This window comes from Phyllostomus discolor, chromosome 8, assembly GCF_004126475.2.
Source record: "Phyllostomus discolor isolate MPI-MPIP mPhyDis1 chromosome 8, mPhyDis1.pri.v3, whole genome shotgun sequence".
NCBI lineage: Eukaryota > Metazoa > Chordata > Mammalia > Chiroptera > Phyllostomidae > Phyllostomus > Phyllostomus discolor.
Genome location: NC_040910.2, coordinates 63686765 through 63704436, shown reverse-complemented (window position 1 = coordinate 63704436; position 17672 = coordinate 63686765). Strand labels below are relative to the sequence as shown.

The window sequence follows — 17672 nt, the reverse complement described above, 5'->3', positions numbered from 1 at the left end:
CCCAAGAGGAATCACACGATTATATTCCAGAGGGCCTCTTTCTGATAAGATGTCAGGCGTTAGGAGGAAAGGGGACAGACCCAAAACAATCTTCATAGAGCCTAAACAACTAGCTCTCTCACCCAGCAGTGACAAGAACAGGTATCTGGAGACACAGCTTCCTCTGCTATTCCCAGACTAGCCTTGGCCCTCACTCATTTTCACTACCCTGGAAAACGTGTTTCATGCTCAGCCCAACTACAAAGGGAAGGCAGACAAGAAAGGAAAAGCGAAAAATGTTCTGGCTCACTACAGCAGTTTTTTGCCTGTAACAAAATCAAAGAAAGTCACAAAGGAACCAAAAACATTGTTTTCAAAGTATTCTCCATTTTATAAATGCAACTGCAAAATGAAAAGATCCCAAAACTGAGCACATAAGAAAAAAAGTCAGGATACCTGAAAAGGTGGTTTTCCAACTAGGCACTGATATATTACTGTTCCTATGCTCCACAAATCTGCCTTAGCATCATAATGTTGAGACATGATAACCTCAGGAGCCTGGGGGTGAGAACATTCAAGAGACATGCAATAGATTATTACATAATTAATATCATATGTTAATTACCTGGAAAAGGTCACACTGTAAACAAAACTACTAAAATAAAAACAACACATTGTGATTATTTCCCTAATCACAATGATACTATAGTGAATACAATGACATTTACTGGTAAATCTCAAAAACAATGTTGCATGAAAAGAAGCTGTAGAAACAAGCATTTCTATCTATTATTAGGTGTACATAAAATATAGTAAAATAATAATTAAAAAATATACACACCAATTACAGGACAGCGATTACTTCTAGGTTATGAGAGTAGAAGAGTGAGAAATGGAAAAAGGGAGAGGTGGTACAATAAGAACTTGGACTGTATGAAATAATTTCTTTTCCTAAAAACAAAATCAAGGCAAACATGGCAAAACATAAACTTTGTTAAATATAGGTGGTAGGTACACAAGTGTTTGCTATATTATTCCTTTTTTTCTGTCATTTAAAAGCTTTTAAAATAATAGAAAAACTGTACCACAAAACACGTAATAAAAATCTTGCAGTGGTTGAGTGGCTCAGTTGCTTGGAGCATCGTTCCATACACCAAAAAGGTTACAGGTTCAATCCTGAGTCAGGGCACATACCTAGGTTGTGATTCAATTCCCAGTTGGGGTGCACAAGGGGGGCAACTGATCAATGTTTCTCTCACATGGATGTTTTTCTCTCTCTCTCTACCCTGCCTCCTTCCCTCCCTTTCTTCCTCTCTCTAAAATCAATGAACACCCTGAGGTGAAGATTTTTAAAAAACTGTCTTAAAAGCAAAGGCATTTCCCTGCTGCTTTGTTATAGCTATTTTCCCGCCTCTCATTAGATGTTGCTTTTTACAAATACCATCAATCAGGACAAACATTAAATAGAAACATACATATATTAAAGGTCCTGAAATTTTATTTTCCAGGTATAACATTTTTTATTGTCTCTTCTAAAATTTTTATTGGGTCAATTTCCTTTAAAAAGCAGCCCAAGCACTCTCCCTATCTTTAAAGCTATTAGTCCAAGGCTGGACTAATTTCGTACTTATGAAGTACAAAATAACTTTTAAATTATGTTGAATTTAAAAATTTATAATAAACAGTAAAAATTATGATCAAGAAATTAAATCTTATGAAAAATTTTTTTTAACTTTGCTTACTAGTTCCCACGATTTCAAAGTTGATTTTTGATTAAATGAAATCCTAATTAAAACCCTCGCCAGGTGGCTCAGTTGGTCAGAGCGTCACCCTTTATGCCAGAGTTATTGGTTCAATCCCCTGGTCAGGACACATACAAAAATCAACCAGCGAATGCATAATGAGTGGAACAACAAATCAATGTTCCTCTTCCTCTCTCTCTCTCTCATCTCTCAAAAAGAAAAAAAGAAAGAAAGAAATCCCAGTTGAAAATAAATCCATTTTAAACATAGAATTGAAATAGGCATATTTATTTACTTCACAAAATTCTGAAGTTGCAGAATTAAAGGTGTTTCTAGGCTTGTGATTTCACATCAGTCCAGAAGTTTCAGAGCCCTACCCTGTCAGACCTGACATTGTGCAGGTGAAAGGAAAAAGGGGGAGCTAACTAAGCTTTTTCAGCTTTAAGTGCAACACCAATGAAAAAAACTTCTACAGACAGGGGTCCTGTCTGTAGAAGTTGTCAAGAGAGGCAACATGCAAAAGGTTAGCATATCCTAGAGCTGAAGGGGTATCCCCAAAAGGTTTTTTTTGAGTATTCCTAACATTACACATCAAGTATAGCATGATCATACTTCAGCAATTTATATTTTCAATTTAATAGGAAATTTCTACCACAATAACTAATTTAAAAATAAAAATAAAAACCAAGGGGCAAGGATGACTAACTTTCACAGTCGGCTATCTCAAAGCAAAATATGTCTGTAAGCCCTGGCTGGCGTAGCTCAGTGGATTGAGCGCGGACTGGGAACCAAAGTGTTGCAGGTTCGATTCCCAGCCAGGATACATGCCTGGGTTGCAGGCCATAACCCCCAGCAACCGCACATTGATATTTCTCTCTCTATCTCCCTCCCTTCCCCTCTAAAAATAAACAAATAAAATCTTTAAAAAAAATATGTCTGTATTACAGCATTATCAGTAATATAATTAATGTTAGTAATATAAATAACAATTCGAACTCAATATAAACTCCCATCCTGCATGGAAACAAGCATTACATGCATGCTGCAATGCTTAAGGCTCTGCAAACACAGGAGGATGAAAATCTCACTCACCATGTACATTGGGGACCCACACAGGGTCGCAGCCATCATGTTACTGTGTAGATAACGAGCAAAACCAAAATCCGCTATTCCACAAAATAAAGAAGAGAAAAACAAATGATACCTTTGCTCACAATGAACACAGATGAAGATTCTTCAAGATACAAGAGGGCACAAAAAAATGTGAGAAATTAACAGCCATCGAATAAAACTGTTTACCAAAGAAAAAAAGTAGCTATCTCAATTTTAACAGTCTAAGAGAAAGAAGTCACCAATTGTACAAGTCACTGCTCTGCCAGTTTTGTAACAAAGGAGAAAGCACCAAGCTTTGCTAGAGCAAGCACTAATTATAATAAATAATTCATTAATATAGTTCTTATTAAAACTGAACTGTCTTTGTCCTCCAGATATCAGGTGTAACCTATATAACATCAGAAATTTCTTAAGATATTGCTAAGAAATGATATTTCTAACAACAAAAAGTTTTTTTAAAAAAGTATCTAGCATTACAAACTGCTTCAAATAATTTTGAGATATGAGAGCTAAAAACACTGCCAAATAAGAAGGCTGAACAAAATGGTCTTTTAAGATTTCTTATGTTAAAATCCCATAAGGTGTAAAAAATTTGGGTCACTAATTTGCTGCCAACAACTGCAATACTTCAGCTTCCCTCTGACGAGGAGAAGCAGGATTTCCTGCTAGGATTCATATCTAGAGTTCCTAACATGAGCCATTTGGCCCTGTGTGAAATTTACCATATGCTGCCAATAAGGGTTCACACCTCACTGAACTCAACAAAAATTTCCAAGTGCATCAACAAAATCACTCATTCTAACAAAGCTGAAATCAAATTATCTAAAAATACCAACTCTCAAAGATGTTCTTTACATGAAACAACACACAGACACTGACCTATTTTGATGCGAACACCACTAACGCTGGACTTTCTGCGATTGGCGTAGGACAGCAAGATGTTCTGTGGCTTGAGATCCCTGTGGATTATTCCCTTGCTGTGCAGAATTCTCATAGCAGCTGCAATCTGATGCAGAAACACTCTAATGGTATCTTCACTGAGAGTTCCTTTAGCTAGGACAAAAGGAGACAGATAAATATTTAAGCACACAAAATCAAATACCATCTGCACAATGCCATCAATAGAATCGGGTTGCTAAGGAGACCATGGAGAGAACTGGATACACATTTTCCCCCCTTTTTCTACTTTAATAACTTAAGTCTATGAAGAGACAGCACATATCTCAAAAGTTTTAATTAATCTATTGTAAGGAGAACTGATTTAGATTTGCATCTTGTATTTTCACTGGTGTTCATTTTTTATTTTCCTTTCTCATAACTCTTTTTTAAATCTTTATGGTATTTTTTTCCATTACCACTTAGTCCTCTTATACCTGTCCCCCTGCCCCCAGCAATCACCACACTGTTGTCCATTACTCTTAATACAGCGGGTGCTCAACAAATGTGAGTCCCCTCTACAAACCAGAAAGTAAGTTCCCCTTCATATTAGTCAAATATCTGGGATAAATGTCCATATTCAATTCCAACCATTATACCAGCACAAATTAGAAACAGATGAAGTCCTTGGATGGAGACACTTGATCATTACTGCCACTTTGACCTGTCAGGACCTGTGTCCCTACACCCTCATCCTCTAATCTCCCCTGCCACCCACACTCCTGCCCCACCACAGCACCTTTCATAAGTAAAGACACCTTTCAGAAGAAATGTTTTAACCTGTTCTCAGTATGATAAAGAGGCAGGAGGAAAATTCTTTTTAAGGACAGTCATTATTCAGCAAATGCTACAGTGTTTCTGTATGCATGCTGGATTGTGTAATGCTTTAACAGTCTGGAGTCAGAGTGCCTTTGTTCAAAGACCAGCTCCTCGAACTGTTCACTCTGTGACCCTGGAAGATGATCCTTCTGTGCCCAAACCTCATCTATAAAAAGCTGAAACTAGGCTAATCACATTGGATTGCTGAGACAATCAAACAAGACAGCATATTCAATCATGAAGACTTTAAATAAAGGCCTGACACAAAGATACTCAATATAGTCAGTACACAAATATAAACTCCTTATTGTAATGAAGCTAAAAGTAACAAGTATAATTCCATGAAACTCCATTTGGAATTTAATATCCATGACCCTATCTAAGTCATCCATACAACTCCAAAATATGTTCTATACTACCTTTCTATATGCAATTAAGATAAAGATATGAAAATAATATTTGGAACAAGTAAAATATTATGGTTTTAAAATCATTTTAATGACATATTAAATGGCACTTTATGTATTCACATCTTCAAATAAAATAAATCCTTTTGGTTTAAAAATTATCAAATACTTTTTACTGTGAGGGCTATTTTTAACCTATCCCCATTTCTTAATTCTTTGGAATTCTGTTCCTGATGCTCACTGTAAAAAAATAAAAATTCAAATACCCTAAGACAAGTAAAAAGTAAAATCTTCTACACCCCCATACCCTTGAGATGACTATTATTTAAATTTATGGTACATGATTCCAGAACTACTGTCTTGCTAATGGCAAGAGATAAATTATTACATATTAATGAATGGGTCAAAGCAACACTGAAGCTTTATTTTTGTAATGTTTTACTTAAATTATATTGCAACAATTAAAATGGATAGTATTTTTTCCATTTCATTCATTTACATTATCGTTCTATGGCTTAGAAAAATTTTTCTACTTTAAATGGCTGTAGCTACTTAGAACTTATATCTCTGTCCCATGACACACAATTGAATATACTTAAAATTTACTTAATTCAGAATCCAAATTCTAACACTATCTGTTCCCCTGGGGGAAAATTAATGATCTAGTTTAGTGTAGGCTGTTTCTGGGTACAACCTGTAGTAAAAACTCACATATTTTTACGAACAAGAGATGTGCATTTCTCAACACAATCCGATAAACTCGAATTCCCACGTTAAAAACTTCATATACAGCCCTGGCTGGCATAGCTCAGTGGATTGAGCGCGGGCTGGGAACCAAAGTGTCCCAGGTTCGATTCCCAGCCAGGGTACATTCCTGGGTTGCAGGCCATAACCCCCAGCAACCGCACATTGATGTTTCTCTCTCTCTCCCCCTCTCCCCCTCCCCTCTCTCTCTCTCTCCCGTCCCTCTCTAAAAATACATAAATAAAATCTTTTAAAAAAAAAACTTAATATACTAGTTTCTCAGTATCATTGGGGGACATGATTCCAGGATTCCCCCCCCCCGCCACACTGATAATAAAAACAATAGATGCACAGGTTCCTTATATAAAATGGTATATATACCATCAACAACATATACCATCAATCCTGCAGCTGTGGATTCCCAACCTCAGATCCAAAACACTGTTACTGGGATCCAATCAAGATAGCAAAGTAGGTAAATGGTGTGCTCATTTCCTCCCATGACCACATCAAAATTACAGCTAAATTATAGAAAAATCAACCTGAAGAACCATCTGAAGACAAGTTGAACAGAAGTCCTATAACTAAGGATATAAAGAAAAAGCCACATTGAGACCGGTAGGAAGGGCAGAGATGTGAAATGGGCTGGCCCCACACCCAAAAGGGGCAATTGAGAATTGGGAGGTATATCTCAACTACAGAGGGGGGTCTTGGCTCCACACTGAGCTCACCGACCTAGAGCACCACGACCAGGAACAGGAGCCACCATAACATCTGGCTGTGAGAATTAGCAGCGATTCCATCCATCCAGGTGAGCCAGAAGGCTGCTGGAAACCCAGGTGTCTTTTTAAGGGCTCCTGCACACACTCAGCCACTTGCAAACACACACCCTGGGCCCTGGCAGAGGGTCAGCTGTTCAGAAGGCACCAGAGACACTGGAGAGAGTTGTGTGGTTTCAGCTAGAGTTGAAGGGACAGCCACCATTGTCTCTGTGTTGAACCTTCCTCCCATACAGCTGGCAAGTAGCACCATATTTCCCATGTCGACTCTTCATCTCACATGGTCAAATCTGAATTTGTATTAGCCTGGCGAACACCACAGGCCCCATCCTGATGACTCCGCTCAGACCCCACCCCACCCAACAAACTACTGCTGGAGGCTCTTTTGGCACCACGAAGCCAATCAGGCCTATGCTACAGATTTTCTTTAAAAATCTCTTTAAGGTCTGCAGGTCCCAGTCAGGCAGCTGCTGGCCTTGGTGTGTGCCCTGTGCCTTTTTCTGAGTGGCCACAAACACAGCACTGTTCTCAAATCTAAATCTGCATTAACCTGGTAAACACCACTCATCCAACCCTGGGGACTCCCTGAGACCCGCTTCACACAACTCAGGTACCAGAAGAGGCTCTTTCAGTGGCTGTGCCTCACCAACAGCCAACAGATAGCAGCAGGCCTCACTGAGCCCTGTGTCTTTTGCTAAGCAGCCCAGGCCTGGTACTGGTGGCAGCTGGCCTTGGTTTGCAGCATGGCCTTTCCCACATACCTCCAAAACAGCACACCCCAAGGGTGGTCTTGGCATGCACCAGAGCCAGCTGAGATGAACCCTAGTGTACAAGCTCAGCAGCTGTATACTGTGGTCATAGCCAATCCTCACAGTTAGCCTGAGGATCAATCCCTCCCACTGAGGTTCCAACAAGAGTCAAGGCTTAACTACAACAGGAGGACACACACAACCCTCACAAGGGACACCCTTGGAGCACCTGGCTCAGGTGACCAGGGAGACTGCACCCCTGAGCCCCACAAGACACCCACTATACAAGGCCTCTCTATCAAGATGGGGAGATGTAGCAGCTCTACCTAATACCTAGAAACAAACACAGGGAAGCAACCAAAGTGGGAAGAACGAAGAAACATGCCCCAAATGAAAGAACAGGAGAAAAAAAAAACAGAAAACAAAAACCCTAAACTAAATGAAATATAGACAAGCAACCTACCAGAAACAGAGTTCAAAAGACTGGAACTTAGTAAGAACATCAACAAGCAAATAGTAAACGTAATAAAGAACACAGAAACCATAAAAAAGAACCAGTCAGAAATGAAGACTATAACTGAAATAAAGAATACACTAAAAGGGATGAACAATGCAGTATATGAGGCAGGGGACTTAATCAGCCATTTGGAAGATAAGGTAGCAGGAAACAACCAATCAGAACAGCAAAGAGAAAAAAGAATTTTAAAAAATGAGTATACTTTAAGAGACCTCTAGTGCAACATCCAGCATAACAATCACCACATCACAGGGTACCAGAGTAGCAGAGAGACTTCAAGGGACTGAGAACGTATCTGAGGAAATAATGCCTGAAAACTTCCCTATCCTGGAAAAAAAAAAGACATACAAGTCCAGAAGTGCAGAGAGTCCCAAACAGGATGAACCCAAAGAAGCCCACACCAAGGCACATCATAATTAGAATAGCACGCAGGGTGTCCAACCTGTGGCACGTGGGCTGCATGCAGCCCAACACAAAATCGTAAATTTACTTAAAACCTCTTTTTTTTGCTCATAAATTTTCATTAGTGTTTGTGTATTTAATGTGTGGCCCAAGACAACTCTTCTTTTTCCACTGTGGACCAGAGACGCCAAAAGGTTGGACACCCCAGTAGGGTACAGACAAAGAGAAAATCAAAAAAGCAGGAAGAAAAAGGCAGTTAGTTACCTATAAGAGAGTTCCCTTAAAACAATGAAACTAGACCACATTGTTACACCACATACAAGAATAAATTAAAAATGGACTGAAGACCTAAATATACCACCCAAAACCATAAAACTCCTAGAAGAAAACATATGCAGTAAACCGTTTGACTTTGCTCTTAGTAACATTTTTTTCTTATATATCTCCTCTGGCATGGGAAACAAAAGAAGGAATAAACAAATGGGACTACATCAAACTATAGAGTGTTTTCACAGCAAAGGAAATCATCAACAAAATGAAAAGAGAACCTACCAATTGAGAGAAGATATTCACCAATGAAATATCTAATAAGGAGTTTAATATCCCAAGTATATAAGGAACACATACAACTTATCACCAAAAAAATCTAAATAGACATGAAAAGATGGCCAACAGACATATGAAAAGATGCTCAATGTCACTAATCATCAGAGAAATGCAAATTCAAACCACAAGGAGATATCACCGCATACCTGTCAGAATGGCTACCATCAATAAATCCACAAACAACAAGTGCTGGCAAGGATGTGGAGAAAGGGAAACCCTCTTTTGCACTGTTGGTGGAACTGTAAATTGGTACAGCCATTATGGAAATCAGTATGGAAGGTTTCTCAAAAAATTAAAAACAGAACTGCTTTTTGACCTAGTGATTTCACTTCTGGGTATTTATCCACAGAAACCCAAAACAGTAATTTGAAAAGATAATATGCATCCCTATGTTCATTGTTGCATTATTTATAATATCCAACATACGAAAGCAACCTAGTAGTCATCAATAAATAATTGGATAAAAAAGTTGTGGCTCATATGTACAATGGAATATTAGTCAGCCATAAAAAAGAACAAAATATTACCATTTGCAACAACATGGATGGACCAAAAGGGTATTATGCTAAATGAAGTAAGTCAGAGAAAGACAAATTCCATATGATTTCACTTACATGTGGAATCTAAAGAACAAAATAAACAAACAAAATAGACACAGACTCATAGATACAGAGAACAGACTGATAGTTGCTAGATGGGAGAGGGCTGGGGGGATGAAAAAGGTGAAGGGATTAAGTACAAACTGATAGTTACAATATTCAGGGAGATATAAAGTACAGCATAGGAAATATAGTCAATAACATCATAATAACTATGTATAGTGCCAGGTGTGTACTAGACTTATCAGAGGAATCACTTCATGAAATATGTCTAACCACTATGCCATACACCAGAAACTAATAATAAATGTCAACTTTAATTTTTTAAAATGTTTTTAATATAAAACAAAGAAAATACTGTTTCTATATGAACAATGATTAAAATAAAATTAAAAAAAAAAGAAAATACTGTTTCGATGCAGTTGTTTAAATCTGCATATGCAAAACCCAGGGATAAGGAGAACAAACTATACATTTTAAAAACTCCGTCCCTGGCTGGCATAGCTCAGTGGATTGAGCACAGGCTGTGAACCAAAGCATCACAGGTTTGATTCCCAGTCAGGGCACATGCCTGGGTTGCAGGCCACGGCCCCCAGCAACCACACATTGATGTTTCTCTCTCTCTTTCTCCCTCCCTTCCCTCTCTAAAAATAAACAAAATCTTTAAAAAATAAAAATAAATAAAACAAAAATTATTTTTTAAAAAATCCACATATAGCCCTGGATATTGTGGCTCAGAGGACTGAGCACTGCCCTGTAGACCAAAAGGTCACTGGTTCAATTCCCAGTCAGGGCACATGCCTGGGTTGTAGGCCAGGGCAACTGATCGATGATTCTCTCCTTTCTCCCTCCTTTCCCCTCTCTAAAAATAAATGAAATGAAATGAAAAATAAAACATCCATGTATAAGTGGACCTATGCAGTTCAAACCCACATTGTTCAAGGGTCAACTATATTTTAAAGTCATTCCCAATATCATAACTCTTTGAAATGAATGAATTCTTGAGCAAGTTAGCCCTTAGAGAGTAGGCTCAGCTGTAGCTGCCACACAATGTGTTCTGCTAGAATTAATGTTAAAATACAACTTACTAATGGATTTAGAATGTTTTATTTTAAATTTGCAATTTTCCTATATTTTGAAAATGTAAAAGGTACTTTTTCATTAAAACAAGTAAAAGGACTAATTAACTGTGTTATGCTATAATGGCATTAGACCCTCTAAACTTTTTAGACATTCCAGATCTTCTAGACCAGTGCTCTCGGCAGAAATATGTGAGCCACATATGTAACTAAATTTTCTAGCAGCCACATTTTAAAAAGTGAAAAGAAACAGGTGATGTTAACAGTATATATTTAACCTAATATATCTAAAGTATTATCAAACTTGTAATATATTTAAAATATTATCATTCAAATTCGTAATCAATATAAAAAACTTGGCCCTGGCCAGGTAACTCTGTTGGTTACAGCATCGTTCTAATACACCAAAGTTGCAGGTTTGATTCTTGCTTAGAGTACAATCAAACAATGAATGCATAAATGAATGAAACAACAAATTGATATCTCTGTCTCTCAAAAAAAACCCAATAAATATTTAAAAAATATATTAAAAACTTAATAAAATATAATCATTGTTTTCTCCCTATGAAGTGTTCAAAATCCATTGTGTATTTCACATAACAGCACACCTCAATTCAGGCTAACCCATGTGGTCAGTGGCTACCATATTAGACAGTGTAGCTATAGACAATTTTTTTAAGATAACATTTACTTTATGTCTTTTCAAGTATTTTGAAATTACAAGGACTGTAGTAGACCGTCAGGTATTTTCACCATAGCACCTTTGCAGTATATATTTGTCACAAGCATTTTTGTGGTAAAACTAATTGGGTATAAGGCAATTTTGCTATAAAAAAAGATATGCCCTGGCTGGTGTGGCTCAGTGGATTGAGCACCAGCCTGCAAACAAAAAAGATAAAAATAACTGGTTGCCAGTTTGGGATTTTTGTTGCTGTTATTGTTTGGTTTCATTACTCCATTGATGAAGTTCATACTGTTACTCCCATTTTTCTATTCTATATAAATCTTAGCTAGACTTCATAATGACAAGTGGCATAATGACAAGTGTCACTATAAAGTGACAAGTAGATGTAGTGGCATCTAAAATAGCACTTCTTTCAAGTGATGACAATGATGACCAAGCTGGTTTCTTTCTTTGGGAGCATATAGTTGAACTCACATTTCCCACAGAATGAAGACAAGTGCTTAGTTACAATCCACAAAATGAAATTCATTCCTGGCCCAAAACTGCCATGAATCTAAACATACTTTAAATGCACATAAATATTCTATATTCCACAAGTATTATTTTTTTAAGATTTTATTTATTTATTTTTCAAGAGAGGGGAAAGGAGGGTTGAAGAGAAACATCAGTGTGTGGTTGCCTCTCGCATACGCCTAGCTGGGGTCCTGGCCTGCAACCAAGGCCTGTGCCCTGACGGGGAATTGAACTGGTGACCCCTTGGTTCACAGGTTGGCACTCAATCCACTGAGCCACACCAGCCAGAGCTTCACAAGTGTTTTTAATTTTGTTACTCATTTTTTATGTTTATTACATCCTTTTTAAGGTCCCTTTTGTTGTGATTTTATCTTTTTCATGGCAAGATTGCCTACAGCCAGTTATTTGGTGAAAATGTTTGTGGCAAAAACCCTTGCAACACAGTTGTCTACAGCAAAGATGATTATGGTGGAAGTACCTAGAACTGGGGCAAACAGGGTCAAGGGAGAGGTTAAAGAACTTGATCAAAATCATATAGCAATTAAGTAATGTAAACAGTGGAACTGTTGCAAACCAGCTGGCCTGTCTGACTCCAATGTTTACATAAGCTCTTCACTCTTCCGTCTCCTGTTCTAACAGTATTGCTCTGGAATATCAAATTCAGAGTTCAACATCATGGACACAGCTGCTGTCAAAGCAAACTTAAATCACCACACCACTACTAGCGCTTATATGAGTGAATAAAAATTGTGTTAATGAAGGAAACTGATATTCTAATGAGGACTCTGAACTGATGAGGTGCCCCTCATTCTGCCCCCTGCAGGAAGTCCTTTGATTCATTCACTAAGAATGTCAAGGACTCAAGATTGAGACCGAGGTAAAGAGGAAGCAAGTTCGCTAGCCTCAACTCCTTTCCACCAGTAGTGAATAACAGTTCCTGTTGCCCTGCTTTCTACTAGTAAATTAAGTTTTGAAAAGTTTTTACCAAATTGAAAAAGGATTAAAAAAGTTATTGAAAAAGGATTCTGCATTAGGAAAAATACAAAAACATGTGTAATAAATGACCAAATTCAGGGTGATAGTTATCTCTAAAGGAGAAGGCAGGAATGGGACTACAGAAGGACTTACAGAGGACTTCAACTGTATTTATAATTTCTCTTCTTTACTGGAGAGTGGGTAATACCAGTGTTCTTTATATAACTCTTTACACAGCTTTTGAATTCATCAATATTTTACAGTTTAAAGATTTTTTTAAATCTCGGTTTTTAAAAATCTTCATCCAAGGATATGTTTATTGATTTTAGAGAAAGAGGAAGAGAGAGAGAAAGAGAGAGGGAGAAACATCGATCATCTGCTTCCTGTACATGCCCTGATGGGGGATTAAACCTACAACCTAGGTTTGTGTCCTGACCCAGAATCGAACATGCAAACTTTTGGTGTACAGGAGGATGCTCCAACTAACTGTGCCACTCAGCCTGGGCTAAGTCTCATTGTTAATTGCACTGCCTGATTACTCAGTGAAACTGAGTATTTTCACTATGTTGTTTCTCTTTTGGAAACTGTCCATACTTTTTTGTGTCTGTATCTGTTGATGTCATAGTGTTTTTATCATCAATTAATTACCATGATCTGTTTACAGGTTGAGTTCGAACCTTCTACTATGTTTCTGTGTATTTCCCTTGCATCTTTAAGGGATACAAGTAGAGACTTATTTCATTTAACATCATTAAAAAAATACTTTTGAGAGACACAATTTGACCTGAATGCTTATCCTGTATCCTACATGTACACATTTTGGAGACAGAATTTCAAGAATTATCTAATACTAAAATCTTATCTCTGTGCCAGGAAATCATTTCAGTATTATCTTTAACCCCCTATAACATTTTTAATTTACATAAAACATTCACATTAATCAACACATTCTTGTACAAATTCTTCCATTACAATTTTCCGTTTATTTTGAAAGAAATGAAAAGGGCTAAAGGTTCACTGATGACAACCCAGGAAAGTCCTTTGAAAAACAAAAATCTATTTGATTTTTTTTCTCTTTTGGGAAGAGGACTCACCTCTCAAGCATTGTCAAAGAGAGACACACACAAAGTACTTACACACAAGAAGAGTTTGAGAACAAAACCACAACCAATTGAAATTAGTCAGCAAAGTGAACATAATTAAACAAGTACACAAATATTTACTATTTCTATATAACAGTGATAAAGGACAAAAAGCAGACTGTATATATCAGAATTAAACAGATTATAGTATTATCTTTATTGAATACTGACACACAAAAATATTACCTTGCAAATAATCTGCCAGGTCTCCACCATTGCAATACTGATATATATATATAAAAAAAAAAAGTAATTAAAATAAGGACACCAATTTAAGGTTAATTCAATCCATTATCAGTTAACTTTAATTAAAAATTCATTTGTATATAATGTAAATCTAGTCTGAAAAACATAAGAATTATAGAATCAAAAATTTTAATACTATTTTCCTTATTAAATGGAATCTCAATCACTGAATCAATTTATTAATTCAAATTTTCAAATCTGAAAATTTTCTATTCTTAAAGGGCATATTAATCAAAAGGAATTTGAAATAAATTAAACAGGAGCTTGTATACCACCTACCTCCATCACCAGGAAGACAGAGTTGGGTAATTCCTAAAAAATATACAATATTAAAAACATCATTTAGATTAGAAAAAATTAAGCACAAATTTAATAAATAACTTTAACAAAAATACTATTCTTTCCCATATCTAAACAAGTAAAAAGGAATCACAAAATCCATTAGTGAGTGAATTTTAAACCCCCAACACAATGACTTAAGCATCTCAGCTTCCAAGCCAAACCAGGTTTTGATGACACCAAGGTACTCATCAAGAAGTTCTGTTCTGTTTGTGGGAAGAACTCAAGAAAGCCTCATTTTTTGGTTATGGTTATGGTCCACCTATCAGTGGTGAAAAACAGGGAGGACCCTCTCCTTTTCAGAGAGCACTCCTGCTTTAGAAGTTCATGATCCGGGGCAATGGCTTGACATCCTCCCCAGCAACCCGAGAGGCACACTCTGATTTCTGGAATACATGATCCAGAACAATTAATTTTTTATTGTTCTAGTTTTTGTGTTTATCTGGAAGCAATCACATTATCTGGGAATTTTTGGCAATTTCCTTGAAAATACTTCATCACATCTTGGTAACAGACTGATCCTAAGGAACTGATTTGAGGAATTTTACCCAGTCTCTCAAATTCACATAGCTCCAGTTCTGTTGCCTGGTCAGGCAATCCAACAACACATTAGCTGATTCTTCAATAACAATTTTTATAATGCTAATTAAATTTTAAATCGGGCTTCCTTACAGCTAAACTTGAGCCACTGTTCAAATGTGACTCAAGAGATAGCCCTATCAAGTATCACTTGGTTTCACCAAGATCCTAAATTCAAGAGGAAGGAATTCCACAGGAAACCAGAGGAGGACCAGGGCAGAAAGGGGGCAGGTCTAGGGCAGCATTCCTCAGAGTGAGGTTCACAGCCAGTGCCAGTCAGTGAGTTACCTTGTACTGGCTCACAATGAAATAACTACAGAAATTAGGAGTAAGAATTTTTAAAGGTTTAAAGTAAACTAAACAAAATAATTTTATGTCTGCTGACCCTAATAATAAAAATGTTAAACATCTATTTGTAGCACCTTTATTTCGCTTTCATATTAATTCATTTTTATTGGATTTTATAATACAACTATCAGTTCACACAGATTAAAAATAAAAACAGGTGTCTCACAGTAGCTGGGTTACAGCACTTCTGTGGTACAAGGAGCAAACAAGGGCTGCCACTGAGTGGTGTCTCACGTCCACCAAAGGATGGGGCCACGAGTCAGGAACTGGATGAAATCATGTCTTTCAAGAGACTCAGTGACGTATGATGGCTTTTTTCACTCATTTATCAAGAGGACTGGGTAAAAAATTGAAACGTATTATGCCCAATTCTTTGACTCCCGCCCCTCAATGGCACATGCAGGTTCAGAAAAACGGCAACACCTCCAGCTCTGTGCCAGGGACATGGAGCCAGGCCACAAGCCTAGCACAAGCCTGGCTTCAGAACAGCAGCCCTCGACCAGTCAGAAAGGAAACAGAGAACAGTCCGAGTTCAGCAGGCTAGGAGAGTAAGTCTATTAGAAAGAAATACTTCTTTCCTTTTCTCATAAATAAAAACAAAAAAATATTTTTGTTTTTGTTAAGTCATCTCCATTGCCAACTAGTCTTAGTCACAAAACCTGATCAAATCCAAACCAAACTATCCTATCATCCCTAAAAATACCAAAAAACCATTAAACATAACTTTCAACAGAATTTTCATCTTCTCAAGTATAAAGAACAAAATATTATCTAAAATCAGTATTATTTAATCAGATAATAATACCTTATTCTAACTACTGAAAAGATAAGAAAGCTAGGGGAAGCTAAACAGCCATGAAGAACATCTGTTCACTCAGCATGAAGAAATCAAATTTCTATTTTAGTATTCACAATTTGGGGGTTATATATAACCACTTAGTTTCCCCCACTCATTCTATAAATAATAAATAAGATAGAAAAAAGTATTCATTTTTTTCAATGAAATAATCACGTCATCTATAAACAGACTGAAGCTCAAATGGTACTGGGCACCAGAGAAGAGCCCTTTTGTCCCATTCCCTGACCTTGGAGAACAAAAAGGGCTGGAGGGTGAGTCCTATCACCAATGGCCAATGAATCAATCAGTTGTGGCTGTATGATAAAGCCTCCATAATTGCCCCAAAGGACAGGCTTCTGAGACCTTCCAGGTTAGTGAACACATGGAGGTTCTATAAGAATCCCACACCCAGAGAGCAGACCTTGTTTTATGCATCTCTTTCATCTGGCAGTTTGAGTTATATCCTTTAGTAATAAACTGATAATCTGGTAAATAACATGTTTCTTGGAGTTCTCTAAGCTGCTCTATCAAATTTACTGAACCCAAGGAGAGGCTGGTCAGAAGTGTGGTAGACAGACCTGAGCAGAGCAGAACAATGGGCCAGGAAAGAAGGTCACCAGGGCAAAAAGCCCCCCAGTGCCTAGCAATGGGCAAAAGTGGGAAACCAAGGACCCCGCCACCTGGGTGACCTTTCCTCCCACAGCATACCACTCTGGTCATGCAGTTTAGACCTTCTAACCTTTCATATCACTAATCATGAAGTTCGAACCCTCTACTGACCTTTCCTCACCTGGCATGTTGCTAGTCACAAGGGTTAGACCCTCTTAGAGAAGGAACAAATAATGGGGCTGGAGAACAGCCCTTAAGCATTAAGCCCCCAGGACAGTGAGGTTCTGACCCACATCAAATACATCTAGGCCTTAGTTGTGTTTTAGCTCCAAGCCCAGAATAGCAGCAAACAATATCACTCTGACCTCACGACCAGCTACACTGACTAATGACCTACCCTGGCAACAACCTATCAGTGGAGATCATGAGCTAGAAAGGACACACCTGAAAAGCTGATGAATATTCTACTGAGATCCTCCCTTGGGTCCTCGCCTAAAAATCTCTGCCCTTAAAAGCCCTCAGGACAGAGGACTCAGGGTACTCTCCCTCCCTGGCCTTTCCCTACCCCTTTACCCACCTCCTCCCCACTCCTGCCCCAGGCATGTTACCCTCACTTTTCTCTCTCCTAAGCTCCCAGGGTCCTTCATTTGCCTCTGTAACTTGTTTCCTGAGCCCATTTCTTCTACTGCTCACTCCTACCTGTGACTTTCTGAACAAACTTTTGCTTACACAGGGTCCAGCACAAATAACACCCCCTTTTTATTAAAAAGGATTTAGTAATCATGCTTATGATTAAAATCATAAGCATGTGGCCCTGGCTGGCGTAGCTCAGTGGATTGAGCACAGGCTGTGAACCAAAGTGTCGCAGGTTCGATTCCCAGTCAGGGTACATGCCTGGGTTGCAGGCCATGACCCCCAGCAACCGCA

General features: G+C 37.9%; 1 protein-coding gene across 4 annotated transcripts in view; it reads right to left on the bottom strand.

Moving 5' to 3' along the window:
- The window catches only part of ULK2 (unc-51 like autophagy activating kinase 2), a 113096-nt gene that overhangs the window by 84964 nt on the left and 10460 nt on the right, over window positions 1-17672 (bottom strand). For 3 of the 4 annotated variants that reach the window (XM_036032947.1, XM_028534474.2, XM_036032946.1), the window contains exons 4-8: window positions 14312-14344; window positions 13973-14009; window positions 3714-3887; window positions 2814-2887; window positions 436-537 (exon numbers count right to left, since the gene is read on the bottom strand). In XM_036032947.1, the coding sequence (XP_035888840.1) occupies window positions 436-537; window positions 2814-2887; window positions 3714-3887; window positions 13973-14009; window positions 14312-14344 (420 nt within the window). The remainder of the gene's footprint in view (window positions 1-435; window positions 538-2813; window positions 2888-3713; window positions 3888-13972; window positions 14010-14311; window positions 14345-17672) is intronic. The other variant, XM_036032948.1, reaches the window with a different exon arrangement.